General features: G+C 42.2%; 1 protein-coding gene across 1 annotated transcript in view; it reads left to right on the top strand.

Moving 5' to 3' along the window:
- The window catches only part of Spata16 (spermatogenesis associated 16), a 252045-nt gene that overhangs the window by 153001 nt on the left and 77194 nt on the right, over positions 1 to 21850 (top strand). Inside the window, exon 4 of the mRNA XM_050142057.1 lies at positions 3589 to 3673. Coding sequence (XP_049998014.1) covers positions 3589 to 3673 — 85 coding nt within the window. The remainder of the gene's footprint in view (positions 1 to 3588; positions 3674 to 21850) is intronic.

Here is a 21850-nt window from a genome sequence, read left to right as displayed (position 1 = left end):
AATGTTTTGCTACAAAGAATAATAAGGGTTTGAGTGATAGATGCTAGTTATGTAGATTTGATTATTCCACACACACTATAAGAATAGGAATATATATTCATATATAGGATGTGTGGATATATACATTCACATATATAGGATATATGGATAAATATTCATATATATATATGAAAGTCCAAGAAAACTGCAAGGTATTGGGAGGGAGGGAGGAAGGAAGGGAAAGAGGGAGGGAGGAAGGGAAAGAGGGAGGGAGGGAGGGAGGGAGGGAGGGAGGGAGGGAGGGAGTCCCACATATGATTTTGTTCCGTTAGATAACAATTAGGCATCCAGTAGAAGCATTGAGAAGTAGAAAGGCTGGGAAGTTAGCTTCCAGAGATTTGGGAGATTCAGAGGGTGCTTCAGACACATACATGGTGGAAGGGTTGGATAGCCAATATATATTTGGTGCTTAAAACCATGAAACCAGTGTGCTCACCAAGAAAGTGAAAACAAAAGAAAGTGAGAGTTTGGGGAGGGGAGGATGCCAGGAGACTCAAGAGAGCAACCAGGACATAGGAGAAAACCAGAAAGAAAGCCAAGTGGGAAGTAATATCATCCCTGAACCAAGAACACATGTCACATCAGGACAGGTGAACCACCGCCCTCAGCAGTGTGGAGCCGTGAGAGGCACTGGAGGGAATAAAGGTCTGCTTAAAGTACACATATTTTGTGTTTCTGTCTTTTAAGGTTTTTGTTGGTTTGTGTGGTTTTGTTTGTTTGTTTTTTAATGGAGAAGAAGTAGTAGTCAGGTAGCCACTGGAGGGGGCAGGCAAGAGAGTTTGCAGTGGGAGAGACAGCACATTTGTTAGCTGACAGAAAACATCCAGGAGAAAGGGGAACTGGAAAGAGAAGACCAACCAGAGAGTGGAGAACTGTTAGAATTGTTCTCATGCTGGCTCAGCCAAGTGAGGTCCCATGTGGAAGCGGGTGTGTTGTGGGAGCTGCGGGCTGTGTTCCACCCGGCTTCCGGCTACCTAGCTAGCTTATACCCTGAAATAACAACACACAAACTGTATTCATTTAAACACTGTCTGGCCCATTTCTAATAATGTGTGTAGCACCGAGGTGCGCTTACCGGGAAGATTCTAGCCTACGTCCATCCTGGGTCAGAGCTTCATCGCGTCTGCCCGCATGGCGTCTGAGCTCACTTCCTCTTCCTCCCAGCATTCTGTTCTGTTTACTCCACCCACCTATGTTTTAATCTATCAGGGCCAAGCAGTTTCTTTATTATTTAACCAATGACCTTCCTCCATCACTGGTGTGTTGGGTTTACATTCTACCATGTAAACTGCTTGATGTGGTGCTTAGCAGTAACAGACAGACAGAAAATCCTTACTTCATTAAAGGGAGAGAGCAGATGAGATCAGACCAGAGTCCCTTGTTGTGATCTGCAGAAACCCTTGATGGTCAGATGCATAGAATGCTGACAGCAGGCAAAGACAGTAGTAACACTGAGCCACACTGACTCAGGACTTGGAGCCATTAGAACAGATACTGGCAGAGAGTAGGAAGAACAGTGGGTAATGTTTGCATGATTGATGTGGCAAGTCTGCCAGAGCCTGGATCTCACATGGTACCTGAGTCCTTGGAGATGCTCGTTTTTAATTCGACAGTATGAAACCCCTGTCAGCTGCCTCACGATCATCACATGCACAATCGTCCACACATTTGTCTCTTTCCAGACTACACTGACTCCCCAGGCTGCCCTGTGGGGCAGAGGAAGGCCAGTAACAGAAGTGCGGCTGCTCTTCCCCTGGGGAAGCAGATGCAGTGGGCTCAAGTCTTTCTGACTTACATTCTTCATTTGAGTCCACTTCTGACCTATCTGTACAGCCAAATTCAAGTGGAAAGAGAAAGCCGGGTACAGACTAGGTAGTTCCCACCTCCTCTAAAAACAGCATTGCTGCCCTTGGGAGTAAATTTTTTTCACATTTTCTATTGATCATATTGACAGCAGAATGTTTGTGAGGGCACCTTCGTGGTAGGTTGACTTGCTTTTGGGGTCACTAGGAGAAGACTTTCCAGATGCTTCTACCAAACACAAACCTCTGAAATGCAGCTTTGCCTCCTGATGTCTCTCCATACTCACACAGCATCAAAGCCTCCTGGTAGACTTTTCCTATTATTACAGCCTTAGGGAAACATGACAGGAATCTTCAAAGATAACTGTCGTTTCTTTGAAATGTTAGGATACAACTCTTTTCCAACATTCCATGTGCATTAAGAAACCATTGAGTTGAGTAATCCTCTAAACGCTATTGTTTTTCCCAGTGTGTGAGTGTGTGTGTGTGTGTGTCACATGCAGAAGCCACAAGAGGACACCAGATGTCCTGCTCTGTCACTATCACCGCATTTCTGTGAGACGGGGTCGCTCACCCAGTGTGGAGCTAAGTAGACAACAAGCCCAAGTGATGCTCCCGTCTGGGGGACCCCACAGCCCTGCAGTGACAGTCACATGCATAGCCAGGCCCAGACTTTACATGGAAGCTGCAGAGCTGGCTCCGGTCCACATGTTTGCACAGCAAACGCTCTTACCCATTGAGGCATCTCCCTAGCCCCACTGTTGATTTTCAAAGTCCTAATTTTTGTCTGTCATGAGCAGGAATGTAAATGTTTTAATTCTTTGAGAAAAGTGCTATAGTAAGTTTATAGTTTCTCTGCCTCAGACAACCTATATTTAGGGAAGGAACATTTCTAATTCAATTTACAGTGATGTCAAGAAACAACACGTATCTGCAGGCAAAGATAAGAAAAACAGGCAGGAGTACACAGTGATAGCTCTATTTAAATAAATAAACTTTTGGTACTACTGATTAGGTACACAGGATTATTATATGTTTAATTGGCTAACGTGACAATTTGGAATTACTTCTAGTCAAATTTAATTGGATTTGCAATCTCTGGGGAAAAAAAGAAATAGAGAATCCTAGCAAAGAAACAGCTATAAAAGTAAACTGTTTTCCAAGGGGTGCTAAGTAATGAATTAATATCCATTCCACAATAGTTTTAATATCCCCCAGCTTAATAAGACCAATGCATTGACTGTATGCACTGGATCTGGAAGCTAATTCAATTAAACACAAAGTTGGGAGGGGGGTTATCTGTTGAATTGTATTTTGTTTTGTCTTTTTTTTTAATTTTCAGTTGCAAAAAAAGCAAATTTAATCAGAGATAAATAATCTCTTAACTCAGGTAAAGCCTGAGGCGTGCTTAAATGGCCATCTAACAGTTCAGAGCTGTGCTAGGCTTGCAAACATCTTAAAGTCTGTGTGCATGGTGCAACAGTCCCACAAAAAGGAGCCTTTAGGATCTGCTACTCTGTGTATCTTCTGATGCTTCATACAAAAGACCAAAGCAGAGCATAAGCACCTGTGCACAAGTACTCTTGGGCAGCTTGAAAAACAGTCAGCTACGTACTGTATCCTTAAAAGTGTTTTGTTCTGCTTACTCTTACTCAGGTTAAATGTGCACATGGTTTGTGCACACTGTCTATTACAGCTCTCCCTCTGCCTTGTAAGCTCACGGTATTTACATCTGTTTTGTCCCAAGGAGTGCCATGATTGCTGACTACATGTTCTGGCTCTGCGGAGGAAGCGAGCATGGTGTAAGCAAGCTCATCAAGCTGTATTGGCAGGTAAAAACCGATGCCCCAGCGAGGGAGGAGGAGCGCGTCTCATTTCTAGAAGCAAAATGAAGGATGAGTGTTTAAAAGACCACTGATTTGCTCTGGGCAAATCAATCAGACGGCCACCGCCCAGCGGTAATGTGTCTATAATGGAGATTTCTGAAACTAATTTTAAGGACCAAAATTCAGGGTTGTTAACCCTTGGCCCGTTCTGGAGTTTTACAACTCAATATAACTCAGACATCCCAGGAACTATTTTTCCAGGCATACTGTGATGACGCGGCCCTTTAAAGCACACCGCACTTCCATGCATCCTTTCTGAGCTACAGGCTTGAACAGCAAACATCTGAGGTGATATTAATGCTTGGTGGAGGGTGACGAAAAGATGAGGGGAATGTGGGTGATGTACTGAAAACTGGGCAACAGCAAACCTGCTGTCATTTGCTTTTCAAAACGACAGCAGAGCCCTGGTAGATGAAAGAAAAGCCATTCCTCAGACTTGTGAGGAAAACTTGACTCATTAGCTCGCTCTCTTTCCATTTAAAATTCTCAGTAACTTTTCCGTCTCCCCATTCAAATACCTGAAGCTCGATTTGCAGTTTTAAATTAGCCCTGTTGTATTTGAGACCTGTCATCTATAAGGGAAAAAAGAGGGGGTGAGTTTTTGAATAAACACTTTTAATCCCCAAAAGAATTCCCTAATAGTAATTGGATAAGTATGAAAAGCAAAGCAAAACAAACAAAAACCAAAACAAAGCAGTTATAGTGGCCTGAGGCAAGGTAAGAGCACTCAGCTCCCAACATCGGGCAGCTTGCCCCCACCTGTAAACCCAGCCCTGCTGGAATCCAGAGCCTTCCTCTGGCCCGAGAGCACCTGTGCTCGCGTGTGTGATTCCCACGCTCACACACACACATACATATATTTTAAAAGAAAGGTATTTTTAAATATTAACTGTAAAGAATTGGTAGATATGAAAAACGCAAGCAATATGATGCATACAATAGCTGATGGAAAATTTTCAAGATATCTTAAAAGAAGCAAGAGAGGGTTTGAATCTCAGGAAGTGATCAGCAAGTCTGATGTGGAGTCGTTCCTAACAAAGGTTTGATTTGAGCTATTCATTTACAAAACAAAATACGTATTGTGTGCATGCTGCATTTCCTGTATTTAATACAGGCACATATAAAGACAAATTATAAGGCTGATGCTTTTAAACAAGAGTTTTCTTTCCTTAATTTTTCAAAAAACATAAATAGCCTCATTTTATTCACCTTAAAGTAAGAAAATAATCTCCACTTGGCAATACATACATGACCACAATGACAAAAATTAACATCAAAATTCTATATTTTGTTATTCTATATTAATAAGTGATAAGAAAATACACTCTTCATTGCATTCTTTTAATTGGTGAGAAGAGCCCCTGGCTGCAAGCAAGGCCTGCTTCAGATGAGTTCCAGCCTCAGCTAGCCATAGACCCCTAGCTAAAATGAGTCTCTGGCTTCAGTAGAAAGTAAGAGGTGACTTGACACAGTGTTTGAAAAGATCATCCTCAAAGCTCATGTACTAAAACTTCATCCAAAATCTTAGACTCATCCAAAAATGACATCAGAATTTTTAAGAAAAATGAAGCCGCTGTGAAGTCAGGAATGCCTGACTCTCTAATCTGCCCTGGCAATCTCACTTATCAGCTTCATAATACTCCCTGACATTACACTATATAGATACATGGATGACATATGCACAGCCATTTGTAAACAGCCATTAAGGTTGAATGGTCAGAGCCCAGGGATGTGGTGTGTGCGTGTCCTCTAGCACTTGGGAGGCTGAGCAGGAAGACCCTGTCTCAAAAAAATTGCATAGACCGGCACTATTTTCTTCTCCTTTCTAAGATATGAAGCGTATGCAGGAGAGGGACTAAGATAATGACATATGAAAATGCTATAATGAAACTCACTACTATATAAGTTAATTCAAAGAATGAATAAACAGTTACTGTATTGTAGGTAGTCCCTAGCATAAAATGGTTGACTTAGCAATATTTTTTTAACTTCACATTTGTTTTGGTTTTAGTTTTGTTTTTTTCACTCACAGTACAGCATTTAACAATCTACATGAGATGGTCAATGATTCATTATGAAATAGCTTGGCTGCTAGATTTGCCTAAAAAAGCCTGATGCAAGTATTGAGTGTGTTCAAGGCAGGCAAGCCCACCCTGCAGCTTTTGCCACGCTGGATGGATATATTGAAGACATCTCAGTTTAGATGGGTGAGGCTTCGGGAGCATAACACCACCTTAAGTCTAAGGTGCATCTGCTAGTTCCCTTTTCAAGTGCATAAAACCCTGACTCCTCTGCTTAGTTAGTCTCTGTGGAGGTTCTAATGCAGAAATGGAAACTTTCAGAACGTGAAGATTCTAGTGCCAGGCTCCATGACTCTGCATCTATTGACCCACAAACTGTCAAATACAACAGAACTGATCTGTGCCACTGTTACCTCAGGAACATCCTTCGATTACATTAGAAACACTTTCCACACCATCACCCCATCAGAGATGGAAAATGGCATAGCAGTCTGTGTCATATGACAGCTCACACTGAGCTACAGCCGTCTGAATAAAAGTGTTTGCACATCTTATTCTATAATAGCATCACCTCTGCAGAGGTCAGGTGATGGAGGAAGGTCATTGGCTAATAAAGAAACTGGCTTGGCCCGTTTTATTGGTTAGAACATAGGTGGGTGGAGTAAACAGAATAGGATGCTGGGAGGAAGAGGAAGTGAGGTCAGACCCAACAGCTCTGCTCTCTGGAGCAGAGACGCCATGTTCAGCTCTCCTAGAGAGACTTGACAGCTCTGCTCTCTGGAGCAGAGACGCCAGGCTCCGCTCTCCCAGGCAGCTCCGACCCAGGATGGACGGAGGCTAGAATCTTCCCGTAAGCGCACCTTGGGGTGCTTACACACATTATTAGAAATGGGCTAGTCCAGGTGCGAGAATTAGCCTGTAAGGGCTAGAGTTCATGGGCCAAGTAGTGTTTAAATGAATACAGTTTGTGTGTTGTTATTTCGGGCATGAGCTAGCAGGCGGCCAGGGTGCTGGGGACGCAGCCCCGCCGCTCCTATTACAACAGTCAAGAGGGTTGAAAATAACTTCTGATGGTTGCACTAGAACACACTGTCTCTGTAGCAAGATGCCCAGTCTTCTGCCACCAGCCATCCTTGCAGAGAACATCTTGAAACTTCATCACAAGGCTGTGCTAATCAGCAAAACAGGGAGTGCTTGGACAGGCTGAACACTGGATGTTTGAATAAGATGCCTTAAGGGGTGTGTGTGTGGGGGTGTGTGTGTGTGGGTGTGTGTGTGTGTGAGAGAGAGAGAGAGAGAGAAAGAGAGAGAGAGAGAGAGCATGTGCGTGTGTGGGTTCCACATAGAGGCCAGAGGAGAGTGTTAGATGCCATGAAACTGGAATTACAGGCAGTTGTAAGCTTCCTATTGTAGGTACTAAGAACTGAACTCTGGTCTCCTAGAAGAAAAGCAAATATTCTTTTCTGCCAAGCTATCTCTCCTACCTCTGCAATAATATTAATACAAAAACTTTATCCAGTTAGAAAATCCTTCAGCCCCCAGGTCCTTAATGGCAGTCTAAAGTGTCCAGAATCATATAAACAAGGAGGTTGCAACCTTTCACTGATAGAGACTGTTCTCCCGTGTTCACTCTCAGCCATGTGTTTACAAGACATTTGTAAGTTTGTACGGCCTTGTCTTCTGCAATGAGATCGCAGACTGACCCTCTCTGCACTGCTCATCACCTGGAATCAGAAAAGGCAGCAACAGAAATCATACTGTAAAATAGCCACAGGAGAAGTGCGGAGAAATCCCACTGAACAGGAGCAAGCTGGCCCAGCTTCAGTTCACTCCCCACCGAATTTTTATTTTCTCAATTTTCTTCACCAGTCTGCAACCTCAGGTCTTCAAATCATAATCTCAGTCCTTGCTGGGAATCAGATTCAGTTGACAAACATCCAATCCATAATAATGCTCACAAACATTTCTCTCTCTCTCTCTCTCTCTCTCTCTCTCTCTCTCTCTCTCTCACACACACACACACACACACACACACACACACACACACACGAGCACACGAGAGAAAGACACAGACAGAAAGACAGACAGACAGACAGACAGACAGACAGACAGAGAAGACAGACACAGATACAAACAGGGTGTTTATTTATCTCATTGCATTAGAAATTGACCTAAACATCAAAGCAACACTGAAAAAGAATTATGACTTTCACTCAATTATAAGAAGGTTCTAATTTCTCTGGTATAAGAAGCTGAAATGTTTGACATAACATCAACTTCAATGTTTCATTTTAATGGCAGCAAATAGTAAAACTTGGACTAACAAAGTCACCAATTGCATATGAAGTCAGAGGTCCTGTAGCTCACAGCATCTCAGGTGTGTAAACACCAATCAAGAAATACCAACATCTTCTATTTGAAATCATATTACATCACTTCCAACCCTTGGACCACTGAGGTCTTTGTTAGGATGACATCATCAAGGTTATCTACACGAGCAATTTCTTGCAATGCTAAGAGAAACCATTTGTCATGTGTCTGTAGCATCTCCACTGAAAACTCTTGGGAAGCTGTCAGTCTCAGCTCCAAGGCTGGAAGGATTCAAGTTATCTGACTCCAGGCAGTTCATTTAGAGATGCTGATTAGAAAAAGGACAAAAGGGAAGTCCCCCAGCAGGACTACTTACAGTTGACTTCAGCATCTTCAGGTCAAAGCTTCGCCTCACTTGCAGGCTATGATATCCAGTCATCACAAAGCTACGTTCTAGAATGAACCCATTACCAAATTATACTACGTTTTCTTTATCTTGAAAAAATGCAAAACTACTAACCAAACAGAATCCTTTCTAAACCCCTATCTTCACAGAGACTTCCCTAATCAGAAAGAATTTCATCTTTCATCGTGGCTCTTGCATCTAGACAAAGGGCCCCTGAAATGCTCTGCTGCTTGGCTGTGAGGAAGCCAAGGACTTTCACAGCAGGAGGGAGCCCTCTTTGGGGATTGTTGGAAAAGCTGTTGACACCAACACAGGCCTGTGCAGAGAGCCTGACATGCGGAGCCTCTTTCTGCAGTGAAACAGCAAAGGCTGGGGCAGTGCCAGCTTCACAGGTTCTCCATCTGTGCAGAGAACACGAAAACGTCCCATCCAATTCAAGTTGGCATTGAAATGTTCTTCATCTCAAAACTACCAATGGCCTGCATAGCTTCCAAAGAAAGCTCACTAAGAAGGTTTTTGGGTTTGTTTGTTACTTTGTTTGTTTGTTTGTTTGGGTGTGTTTCTTCTACTCTCAATGGACAGCACCGAGAACTGGACATCCCCTCCTCACGTGCCCAAAGATTTAGTACGCTGTATTGACTCCTAAGGTGTTCCCATACACATCAGGGATTGAGGATCAAACTGCTCCTTCTCTTTATACAGCACTCTTTATTACTATGACCCCTTTTGTCCTTGACATTGGGCCTTGAAGAAATACCTGCTGCTTCTAGCATTAAAGCAAAATAATATTCCAAATATGTTCTTGTCATAGTGAGCTTCCATCAACCTTGCTCTGTCATTAAAACTTGAAATCTTTACAGTTCAGCTATGCAGACATTTTTGAAGTTGGTGACTACCTTTCTTATACACTGAGAAACTGCCTTCATCGTTCATATTCATTCGCCATTATTTGTAGGCACGACACTACATGCCAGGGTAACAGAAGTAAACAAATAGACATCATTCCCTCTTGAGAGACCACACATACCATCCCTCCTCATCAGAAGCATCTCTTTCTTCAGCTTCAGTTACCCACATTCAACAGAGACTTGAAAATACCAAATGGAGGCCAAGTGTGTTGGCTCCCACCTGCAATCCCAGCACTCTGTGGGCAGAGGCAGGTGGATCTTCACGACTTTTAGACCAGTTTCACCTATGTGGTGGGATCCAGTCCAACCAGGGACGCTTAGTGAGCCCATCTTGATAAAAAGAGGGAGCGACAACATGGCAGAAAGAAAGGAGGGGGAGGAGGAAGAAGGGGAGGAAGAGGGTCTAAAGCTAACCTGCATGCCATTTGGAGTAACCTGATGAAACATCCCATATGTTAAATCCCACAGTGGCCATTTCATCCTCCAGGCCACGGATCATAGTATACAGTACTTGTGTTGAGTTGGCACATTTCCTTAGTAATTGGCCCAAGTAGTGATTCTCACATATCAAAGAAAGCATGTGAAGGGCATCCTTTAAATGATAAAGCAGAGGCACAGCAAGATAGAAAAGGGGAAAGCACATTTGCATAACTTTTGTTCTTTAACTCTTGTTTTGTTACTCTTCTTTGCTTCTAATCTCTCATTGTGCCTAAGTTATAAACTACTCTTATGATAGACCTTTGCATGAGGAACATACCTCATTTAAGTAGGATTAGGTATAATCCATAATTTCAAGCATCTATTGAGAGTTTTGGAAGACTTCTACCATGGGTTAGAGAGAAACAGCCATATTCTGCCATAAGATATTTACAAGAAAGAATTACAGGACTGTAGGGTAATTAAAGCACATACCACTGCTTATTATTCTGTCTTTCTTCCATGGTACCATCAAAGCACATTGCAAAAATGCCAGTCAATAAGTTGTTTAATAAATCAATCAAATTAAAAATTAGTTTGACATAAAGCCAAAACCAGTAACATCTAACATGAGAATATTTTGCCATCATTGTTTTGTAATTAAGAAAGTCAGTGACTATGCAAAGAAGTGCTAATTGTCCTGATTTTATCATTGTGTATTGTATATGTGGATCAAACAATCACACTGTTCTCTATACATATGTACAATTATGTTCTGATTATAAATTATATACATGTATACATATGTATATGAAAGAAGGGGTCTCACAGGCTGCATACTATACAGTTACCTGTGGTTATCTAAAATCGAGACCAGCTCTCTGAATTAGCTTACACAGGAGGGGAAATGGATTTCCTTAGTCAGGAAATCGTTTAGCATTTTCCTGTACACATGCATATGTGGTCTTTTTGTCTTGTTTTGGTTTAGTTTGGGTGTTTTGAGACAGCGTTTCACTGTAGCTTTGGAGACTGTCCTGGAATTACCTCTTGTAGATCAAACTAGCCTCCAAGTCACAGAAATCTGCCTGCCTCTGCCTCCCAAGTGCTGGGATTAAAGGTGTGTGCCACCACTGCCCAGACACACATATGTGTTTTGAAGCTCAAAATTACAGCTGCCTTTCTAGCTTCTGCTGTGTTGAGACCTGTCAGACTATATGGAAAAAGCTGCTCTTTCACAAGGTTCTTTGGAGTGGTTGGTGTCCATGCTCCACGAATGTCCAAGGCATTGGCTATTCATTCCTTCTATTCAAGATGATTGCAAAAGAAGCAGAAACCGCATATAAGTATCTGTAATGACCATTTAGTCTTGTAGGTAATCTGTCCCTGAAATGAATTGGGAGTTCAGACTAACAATAAAGTGGTGTAGGAGATCCTTCCTTCTATATTTGTGTTGCTTTCATTGGTTGAATAAAGAAGCTGTCTTGGCCTTTTGATAGTGCAGCCTTTAGGTGGGAGGAGTAGACAGAATGGAATGCTGGGAAAAAGGGAAGTGTGGCAGACACCATGGCTCTCCTCTCCTAGACGGACACTGGATAGACTCATGCTGGTAAGCCACAGTCAAGTGGCTACACACATTAATGGAGATAAGTTAAACGAATATGTAAGAGTTAGCCAATAAGAGGTTAGACCTAATGGGCTAGGCAGTGTTTAAATAAATACAATTTGTGTGTTGTTATTTTGGGGTATAAGCTAGCCAGACGGCGGGACACTGCCCACCGCTTCCTCCTTACTACAATAAAGCCTAGCTTTCTACTCTTTGTTTTTTTCTTGATATTGCAAAGTTATTCCAATATTACTCACCTACTTAGTGAAAACTTATGTCTCTACATCAGAACAAAAATAAAACCTTCAACATGAAATTATAGGTAAAGTAAGGTCAAGGAACCAGAAACATCTATCATTATATTGAATAAAACACCTACATTTTTTTGGAGAAGAAAAAGTGTGTTCCCTAGGCATGTACCTCCATGTGAGTATTCCCCACAGAAAGAAAGATACAGAACAGAAATTCCATGTGAGGATCTCACTTAATAGCCAGTATTCATAATATGCTTATTTACTTGGCCTTGTCAGACAGAGTTTGTAAAATGGATGCCTGGTATCTGAAAGCAGCCAAGTTACTGAAGATTATTCAGATTATACATAATTTGAGAAGTGCCAAAGCCACTTACCCAGAGATATTTCTCCATCAAATGCCATGCATTGTGCTTAAACTCCCACTACTTGGCATCAACTCTCTAGTCGGCCTTGGGTCAAATGCAAAATAAATTTGATCTGGGAGAGTTTAACTCAGCAATGGGCAACCTGTGGATACAAATGATGGAAATGGGTTTATCAAGGCTCTTTGGAAAGCTGAAAGGACATAACGGAAGGAACAAGAGCAGGAGTAAAGAAAGCCTACTGAGGAAACTGACAGAGCTCCCTGAGGCTGAGTGCTGAGTGGAGCAAAGGATCCTGGGAAGGCAATGGTCCTGATGCTGACTGCTGCTCTCTCCCTGCAGAAAAGATGCCCTGCAGCAGGAGGGACAGTGAAGGGCTGAGGACCAAGCTGCAGGCTCTGGTCTGCTGCTAAATCCTGGCTTCATTCCTGTATGGATCAGCTAATGCTAACATGATAGTGTTACATGACAACCACCGTAAAACTCCCAGTAATCAGGTTGGCTCAGATTCAGATGATCTGGGCTACTCTTCGTTGGGTTCAGCTCCAAGCTTGAGAGATGTCCACTTGTGTTCCACACATCTTTCTACCTCCCTTGATCGATAACTTCTTGCTGTGGTTCTTAGGAGGAAATGTGGCATTCCAAGAGAAAACCAGAGTAGAATCACTAGAATCCTCTATGCCAAGTGTGCTCACGTCGGGAGAGCCAAAGGAAGTCACAAGATCAACCCCGAGCATTAAGGAAGTTCTGCCCACTGCAGAACCAAGACAAAGTCATGAATACAATATTGGCACAAGAGGGGGGAATGAGGAAACCAACAAGGGTACACTATTGTTCTCTGTGATAAAGCACTAGGTCTCCCTCGGTGGATCTCAACAGTGGTGTCTAGTGACCAACTGCTTTAGGGTCACCTGGGTTAAGTGGCGATCCCATTTCGTTTCTGTTAGCTGTGACCAAACTTCCCTAACAAAAAGCAGCTTAGGGGACAAGGGATTTTCTCCAGCCTACAATTCTAGATTACAGTGCACGGCTATGGATAAGTCACCTCAGGAACTTCAAACAGCTGCAGATCACACCCATAATTAGAAGAAAGAGAATAATGCACGCTTGTGAACTAGCTTTCTGCTTGCTTGCACTCAGCTCCACTCTAACACGGTTCAGGACCCGCGCCTAGGGAGTGGTGCCCACATCGGGTGGTGTCTTCCTAAGCTGGTTACCTAAGACACACACCCCACAGGCCAGCCTTTAACACATGCAATCCCTCACTGAGGCTCTCTCCCAGACGCCTCTATGGTGGGTCAATTTAACAACTAATCTAACCATTAGAGATGGGGGGGTCCTCTAACACTCCTGTCCCCACCCAATGACTGCCTTGAACTAAATGTAAGCACATTCCAAATCTGCTACGTTCATAGCCAGGTTAGCCTACCCCGCAGCTTACCTGGAGCTGCATGAGGGTGAAGGGCTGGGAGAGACTGCCTCTGTCCGTCCACAATGTCTTTCCTCCCGGAGTTAAGCCCTTCATGCTTCCAGCTGTTAAATATGAGTAATTGCTGTCCCCCTCCCTCCATGAGAGCTCTCCCAGGGCTTCGGTGGCCTGGCTTGCTGCCATGGCATAGCTACACCGCAACGGCCACTGAAGTCTTCTGAAGCCACTTGCCTGAAAAGAGATTTCTCTATTAAGATAGGCAATATTGAAATTCCCATTTTACAAAATGTCCTATTTTTTTTTTCAATTAGAAGGCAGGCTAAAGAGGAGGTGTCCAAATTGAGATGCAAGGCAAACGAGAGCTTCTTTTCCTGGCTCTTGGAAAAAAAGATAAATATGGAAATGAATTTCTCATCTAATTATTCATTCCTGTTTATATATTCTTTAATGATATGTTTCCATGGTTACCAGCGTTGTTAAATGCTGCCTGTGTTTCATTTTGCTTTGATGCTATTTGAGGCGGCATGCCAGTAGGAGAGGTTCACTTTTAACTGAAAGGTGTAATGAGGCATATGTTTGATCCAAGGTTGAGTGTTCCCACGAAGGAGATAGTGACCGTGACATTGCTGGTGGTGTGGTTTCTGTGTAGTTCTTCAGTGGTGTTCAGTGAGTTTTGTAGGCCTTGGGCTGAGAAAGAGAAAGAGAAAGGGAAAGCCAGAGAGTGGGGGAGAGAAAGAAGGGCAGAATCTGAACCATACACACATGCAAATTCACATTAATATGTCGGTAAGATGGCATGCACTTGATTTGCCCATGCTGCCAAGTAAGTGGGCTTGCTTCTCCCTCTCCCTTCTCCACACACCCCCCTCCTTCTTCAGTCACATGCCTGCTGCATGTTTGGTGCAGAAGCCTTCTCCCAGCAAAGTGGAGCAGTTACTTCACCTCAGTGTGGGACTCGGCCACAGGGCTATCTCTCCAGAGACTGCTTGCCTTTGGTGCCCTGAGTCTTGGGAGAATAGTAGCTCTTTTGTCAGCCTCCAGATCACACAAGAACCTGGAGGCAGAGATCCCTGCCCGTGCCTCAGAATGTGCACTGCAGGGGGGAGCATCCTGCCCCCCCCTGTGTTGGCACAGACCATTCAGATCGCTCAGAGAACAGTGGCATGAAAATTAGTCCCCAGACCCTCCTCAGCAACACTTACTCTGTCCTAGACTTTAAAATGTGCCAGGCTGTTAATGACCCTGCTTGAATTTTTGCAGAAGTATCTGTAAATTACCCGGGAAAATCATAGCTCATTTCTGTCTCTTTTTGTCGTCCCTCCACCCCACCCCATCTCTCTCTGTCTCTGTCTCTCTCTGTGTCTCTCTGTCTCTCTGTGTGTCTGTCTATTTCTCTGTCTCTGTGTCAGTCTTTCTGTCTATTTCTCTGTCTCTATCTCTTTGTGTGTCTTTCTCTCTGTCTCTCTGTTTCTCTCTGTGTGTGTTTCTCTGTCTCTCTCACTCTATCTCTCTCTGTCTCCCTCTCCCCTCTTCTAAAGAGGCTTTGGGATGTTTTTAATAGTTTTTTTAAAAGAAGAGTAAACTCTAAATTTCTTTTCATTTTCTCTCATTTGAGAATGATATGGATTCCAGAAAGGGAGGCACTCTGAGGCTCCTTCTACTTGGTCAAACTGGCTGTGCGGTGGTCCACTTTCTGCACCTCTCCTCCCAGGCTGCCAGGAGGTTGCTGACACAAAGACTCTGCTACCCAGTTGAAATCTGCAAAGGCCTCTTCCTTCATTGTTGTTTGCATCTGAAAAAAAAAAGTCAAAAACTATTATGAGTAAAACCAAATTTAGAGGTTTTATGGCTATCTTTTATATTTCCCACAGGTTTTTATGGGTTATTGATTTACAAGCTTGCAGAGAAATTGAGGTCACATTTTTTGGGGGCATCTGGAGATGTACAATTACTATCCCATGAAATCATGGCATTTCCAAGCTGTGCTTACCCAGGTGGAGGATAATCTGTAAAACTCGAAGGTTTTAATGTTTATTTTTTCTGCTATCCTTTGGCAGTACTACACACCAATTAAAAAAGCAGGTTCTCTCTTCTTCAAGTCGGATGACTGCTTGTTCTTCACTAGTTTCTGAAGACAGTCTGTTCTACCTGTACCTGCGTTGAATAGTTTTCTTTTTCCTAACAATTTTCTTTCTCCTAAATAATAAGACCTTGACATTTCAAATGTCAACCTTTAGCATATGACATATTTGATTTTTCTCAGGATCATAAATTAACAATGAAGCTAACCTAATTCCTTTTACAAGAAAGCTTAAGTATTCTTATATGTAATGCAGACTAAGGTAGGAGTCAATAGCCTCTGAGGAACAATTACAGCCAGAGAACCTTGGGAGGATTATTGCCAAGATATGGGGTCCAGAGAGATGGGAATCACCGCAGTTCGAATGCGAGCCTTCATTCCCCAGTGCTCAGAAGCCCACCTCAGTGAGTCTAACAAGGCACATGAACTTCCTTTGTGAGATTATGAAGGAAGCACTTTTATTTATTATTATCATTTGGAGTTTCAGTTTGCTGTTGAAATAAAGCACAGGGAAATATACCCATATATAATTCCTATTGATTTATATATAGATTATATATGCACACATATCAATTTTGCAAAGCCATTTAGTTTATCATAGACATAATTATTCCCCCTTGGAGACATCTTGATGTTCAGTGACATGATCAATAGTCTTATACAGGAAGCCAGCAGCCCCATAAAATCAGATTCCTGAAATCTGATGGCCTGGCCTGGAAGAGATTGATTGAGGGCAAATAAGAGACATGAGAAAAGATAGGAAATGTCTGTTTGCCAGGCAAAGTTGAAACTTGAGAGAGGGAAGAAATTACGGGGAGGCAGAAAACCAAAGACCAACTTTGAGTGACATCAGTAGCTGCGGTCATCTTGTCCGCCGGGTTCCAGACACACTGTCATTCCTCCTTGCTCAGTGCACAGCAGATGTGCAGCTCCACAGGGAGCCACTCATCTCAAGGATGAATCCATCCTTTGGATGAAGACTGCTTGAACTTTTGCCTGCTGCCCAGGAACCACACTTGTCCTCTGGAGCCGCAGGCAAGAAATATTCCCATATTTGGAAGTCTATTTTGGTTGGCTGGCCAAGGCTGTAGACCCACTTAGGAATCTCCAGAGTCTAAGGGCTCAGAGCTTGAGGCCCTGTTGTAGATATAACTGATTTCAGCCCAAGCTCTTTCTCTCTTGAAATAGTTGTGCAAACCTCGCACCATGCTAGAGAATACTGTGTTGTGGGATAAACTGTTTCCCTAATCTGTAAAAGGGCACAGGTCTCGTTTCTAGCGTTCTTTTAGCAAACATTTAACCAAATGCACAGGGGACCCCATCTAATCAACAAATGATTTGTGTTCAGGAGCTGATGGAAGCCCACACACACACAGCCTTCTGCGTTTGATGACACACATTAGTCTTTGCACCGCACACCCTTTCCGTTTCTCACTCAAAGTCATGTCACCTAGTGGTACCCTAACATAAAACAAATGCTTTGTAGAAAGAGCATTACAAATTTACAAATGGCACAGCCAAGCTCTTGTCCCAACCCTGACATTAGTGACATTCATACAATATCAAGCCGTATCCCAATCTGAAGCCACTGGTCAAGAAATAAAATGAAAGACAGCGCACACTAGCCGGTTATGGTGGTACACAATATAAATCCAGGACTCAGATGGTCAAGAGAGGAGTAGCAGAAGTAGTTCAAGGGGGCTTGGGATATATAGTCTCAATAGACATTCATTTAATTTAATTAAACAACACATAGCTAGGCATAGTAATGAAGTCGTGAAGTATAAAGATGAAATACATGAGAAGTGTTCCAACCTGTCTTGACATTTACCCCCGAACTCAGAGGCTAAGACCATGTGTAGTTCCCAGCTGTCCTTATAAAATAATTGCAGGTAATGTAGCTATTTCTTCCCTTAATACCTTCTAGTGATTCATCTGCAGTCATCAGAACAAAAGAGCTATTGCATCCTGAAGAGTCTGGAGGCCGCTGAAACCCACACGTGGAACTCTTGAGTTTTGATCAGCTGGTGTTCCCCCAAGGTGCAAGTGGGAAATTGTTCACAGTCTTCAGAACAGGAACATAATTTAAATTCTATTTATAAATTATATGTACTTTGTCACTGAATAAGCTAAGCAACCTAAGCATATTAATATGGCAGCTCCCCTACCTAGAAGCCTTTCCTATAATTTTTGTAAACTTTTTCTTTGAGATGGACATGTTAGTTGACAGTATGAGATGCCAATGTACTGAGATGCCAATGGACAAAACTATCTTACTGTGAGCAGTAGGTAAGAAAACTGTCTGTGTCCATCATTTTGAAGAGGGTTTTAGTGTGGTCATTGTTTGATACAGCCACTTGTTCAGCTGTTAGTATGGGAGCCTACTTCTAGTTTTCATAACAGAAGAAATAGGATTCTGCTATAGCCAGGCAGTGGTGGTGACACCTTTAATCCCAGCACTCTGGAGGCATAGGCAAGTGGATCTATGAGTTTGAGGACAGCTTGGTCTACAGAGTGAGTTCTAGACAGCAAGGACTACACAGAGAAACCCAGTCTCAAATAATGGAAAGAAAAAAAGATTCCACTGGAGGGAAAAGGGGGGGGATTAATGTTTGATCTTTCAGAAATTTACAATCTAATTTTAAAAATGAAAGCTTTCAGTACAGGAGAAACCATTGGTTTAGGAGACTTGAACCCTTTCTCCTGTTTTTAATGCTGTGACCTTAGATGAATCACCAGAACTTACACACTTGTCACTTAGCAAGGAGTTGGTATGAAATTGTACCATAGACCTTTCCCTGCCCTCAGTTCCATGTTGAAGGTAGATGTAAATAATTTCTACAACTAAATACAAATGATTAAAAATTAGCACAGGAAAATCTTCAGCTCTAAAGTGCTGAAGTGATCCAATTAATAGAAGCACCATAGACCATCAAAACCCAAACCTAAGCCAGGCATGCAGCTCACTTTTGTAATTCCAGCCCTTGGGAGTCTGAGGCAGAAGAAAATTACCAGACTTTGAAGCCAGCCTAGACTAAATAGTGAGGCCCACTGACTGTCAAGGTACACATCATTAATCGCAGCACCGAGGAAACAAAGTCAGGAGGAGCTCAAAATCTGTGAGCTTGAGGCCAGCCCGATCTACACATCAAATTCCAGTATGGTCAAGAGTACCGAGAGTGAGACCCTGAGAGGGAGCAGAAGAGAGAGACCTTAACCAGAAGGAATGGGAAGCAAGAGTGTATTATATCCACACAAACACATTTATGCATTATGCATATACATATTTGCTAAAAATCTATAGCATCTACATATGCAAAACTAAAGGAAATAAAATTTCTTTAGAATTTAAAATGCTACTTATTTATTATGACTGCTTTTAAACCGCAAGGATTGCAAAGTAGGGAATTCAAGATAGCCATATCAAAATCTGTTTACCTAAAAAAACGGTAACCTGACCATGCCATCTTTCTTGATTTACAGACAATGAAAACAAAATGTAAATGCCTCATTTCTACCTCAGGAGGAGGTCTATGACCTTCAGGTCCCTGCACTGACGGACTCAGCAACAAAGCAGTACACATCTCCTTAGACACCAGACACCAGGAAGGAACGTTCAATGGCTGTTGCTTCATAAAAGAACTCCTGTTCCACACAACAGACATTCAGCATAAAGTACTGACCACTGCGGCAAGGGAAAGCAATCCACCGTTACATACTCTGTTCTAATATGCTATTGCATTGATGATATAATCACAGAAATGTCAGTCCAGTTATCACATAAGTGACACAGAGAACAGCCTGTAGGACAGTCACAAGGAAAGGTAGTTAGGAAAATCTACTCTATTTCAAGGCACAGAAACCTTCCAAATTAAACCTATACATATTTATAGGAATTAAATTTTTAAAATGTCACTTATAAAGTTTTATTTTTCACTTTCTGGTAAATTATACTTATCATTCAAAATTATATTATTATTCATACAATAACAAAGAGTTATGCTAGCCATTAAAGACTAGGTACCATCTCAACTATATAAGTTCGAGTATAGGAAATTACCTTTGAAAGTAATAACAGTTATTCTGAAAATAGAACAATGGAACCATAATATTCAGTGCCTAATAACACCTACCTAGATGGATTCTATAAGGGTTAAAGAAAATGGCATATATAAAAGCTTGTATTACAGTGCTAAGTGAAAGATGATTATTTTATCGTTTAATGCTGTTTTTCTTTACTTTTCATAGCACATAAGGCTTAATTGATGGGAATGCATTATGAGTGAGATTTGAATTTCCACTTATTACTATTTCTGTATTAGGACAGACTAATTCTATAACAAAAAAACCCTATTCCCCCCTCACTTTCCCACTACTTAGAAGATTGAACCTTGAGCCCCCTGTGGACTAGACAAACATGTTCTCACTCTTACTGAGTAGAAGCCACAAAAGACTTTTACCTTTTGTCTTGAGGCAATATCTCAATAAATTACCTAAACTGGCCTTGAACTCACCCTGTGGCCCAGAATGGCCTGAACTCACTCTGTGGTCCAGGACAGCCTAGAACTTACCCTGTGGTCCACAATGACCTTGAACTTTCAGTTCTCTGCTCAGCCTCCTGAGTAGCTGGGGATGGCAGGAGTAGGCCTCTAGGCCTGGTTGTGAGTTCTCTTCAGTCCCCAGTGGGAGAAAATATAGTATACACTAAACAATGTTTCATGGACCAGGAACAGAAGTTACTCTTGCATACCTTCCCTAACAGCCTGCAAGTGTCTATGAAATTCCTGTCATGTCCACAGTAGGTAAAACCTTAATTTTTCAAAAGGAAGTGATTTATAATATAAAAGTCTAATTTTAAATTCTATAAAATTAAAAAGTGGTTCCTCTAAAAGCCTCTTAAAGCCTCCCCATTCTCAATGAATTAGGTTGGGAAAGTCCTGAGGTGCTCTCCAGATCAAATTTTCTAAGAAATTAACTTAGTATGATTGTGGTCAAGACTAATATTGGGAGCAATAAGGAACTAACTTGATAGTCTAAAATTATTTGATTACATTTTCTAATTAGAAGTAACAGAATTCCTTCTGGCTGCATGACTTCTATCAGGCATCAGTCAAGAAATGGGGGAGGTGGCAAAAACAATCTCAACACCCTGAAATCCTTTGAGTATTACAAAGCTTCTTTCAGCTTCACGGGAATCCTTCCAGTACTCATGAATTTTTGTCAGGAGGGTCAAGCCCTCTAGGTGTGTGAGAGGGAGATGAATTCCCTCCCTTCTCGTCTGTTCACATCCACTTACCTTTACTCTTTGAAGGACTTACCTCCTCCCTCCTCCTCCTCCCTCCTCCTCCTCCTCCTCCTCCTCCTCCTCCTCCTCCTCCTCCTCCTCCTCCTCCTCCTCCATAGTCTCCGCGTCATAGCCATCATGGGCAAGCTGACTTCTAGGGTGAGCGGTTCTCTTTACTTAGCTAAAGTACTAAGAGAAATTATTATAACTTGATGTTATAGAGGAAATAAGCTGCCCACATGACTCTTGCCTTACGGAATTATACATTTTTAAGACTTGGAAACACAGGAGTGACAATGAACTCTTCACTGGGACCCATGGACACACGCACGTGATTTCAAAGCTTCATTTGGAGGAGCAGTGTGGAGAAGATTGCACATTCAACAATGGGACCTGGGACTGATTGCTTTACCATTCTCATGCAAACCATGTCTACTGACATCAACAGAACAAGCCAGGGAAGGACAGTCAACTCAGAACATTGAAGTCAAAGTCAAACATCATTAGAAATTTGCTCCTCCTTTGATAGTTTCTTCTTTTACAAGCAACTAAATATTCATCTGGTCTCAATTTCCAAAGTCAAGAAACATGCTTTATCAAAATCTGTATTTTAACATCAATATTTATATTAAAATATTCTAATTTTAATAATATTAATAGTTTACTTGTTTTTTGAGAATTTCATAATGTTTATTATGAGTTTTTATAATATCCATCCCTACTCTCCACTCCGACTTCACTCCCAGACATGCCCTCAGCCCGCTTGCAGCTTCTTGGCATCTTTTCTTATTTTCTTCTTGCTAACCCTCTGAGTCCATTAGAACTACACATGTGCACATAGGTGATCACCCACTGGAAGATCAGCAACCTATCAGAGGCCTCTGAAGAAAACTGACTGCACCTCGTCAACACTCATCTTTTGCCAATAGCTTCTTGGCCAGGGGTGGGACCTCACATTACTCTCCTAATGGGCTGGAATGGTGAATGACTTGATCTTGTGTAAGTCTGGACAGGTAGCCATAGTCACTGTGAGTTCATGAGGACAATGG

The sequence above is a fragment of the Alexandromys fortis genome, unplaced genomic scaffold (genome assembly GCF_014885135.2).
Source record: "Alexandromys fortis isolate MF-2015 unplaced genomic scaffold, M_Fortis_MF-2015_v1.1 scaffold_41, whole genome shotgun sequence".
In the NCBI taxonomy this organism is placed as follows: Eukaryota; Metazoa; Chordata; class Mammalia; order Rodentia; family Cricetidae; genus Alexandromys; species Alexandromys fortis.
This window is presented reverse-complemented; position numbering and strand designations above follow the sequence as displayed.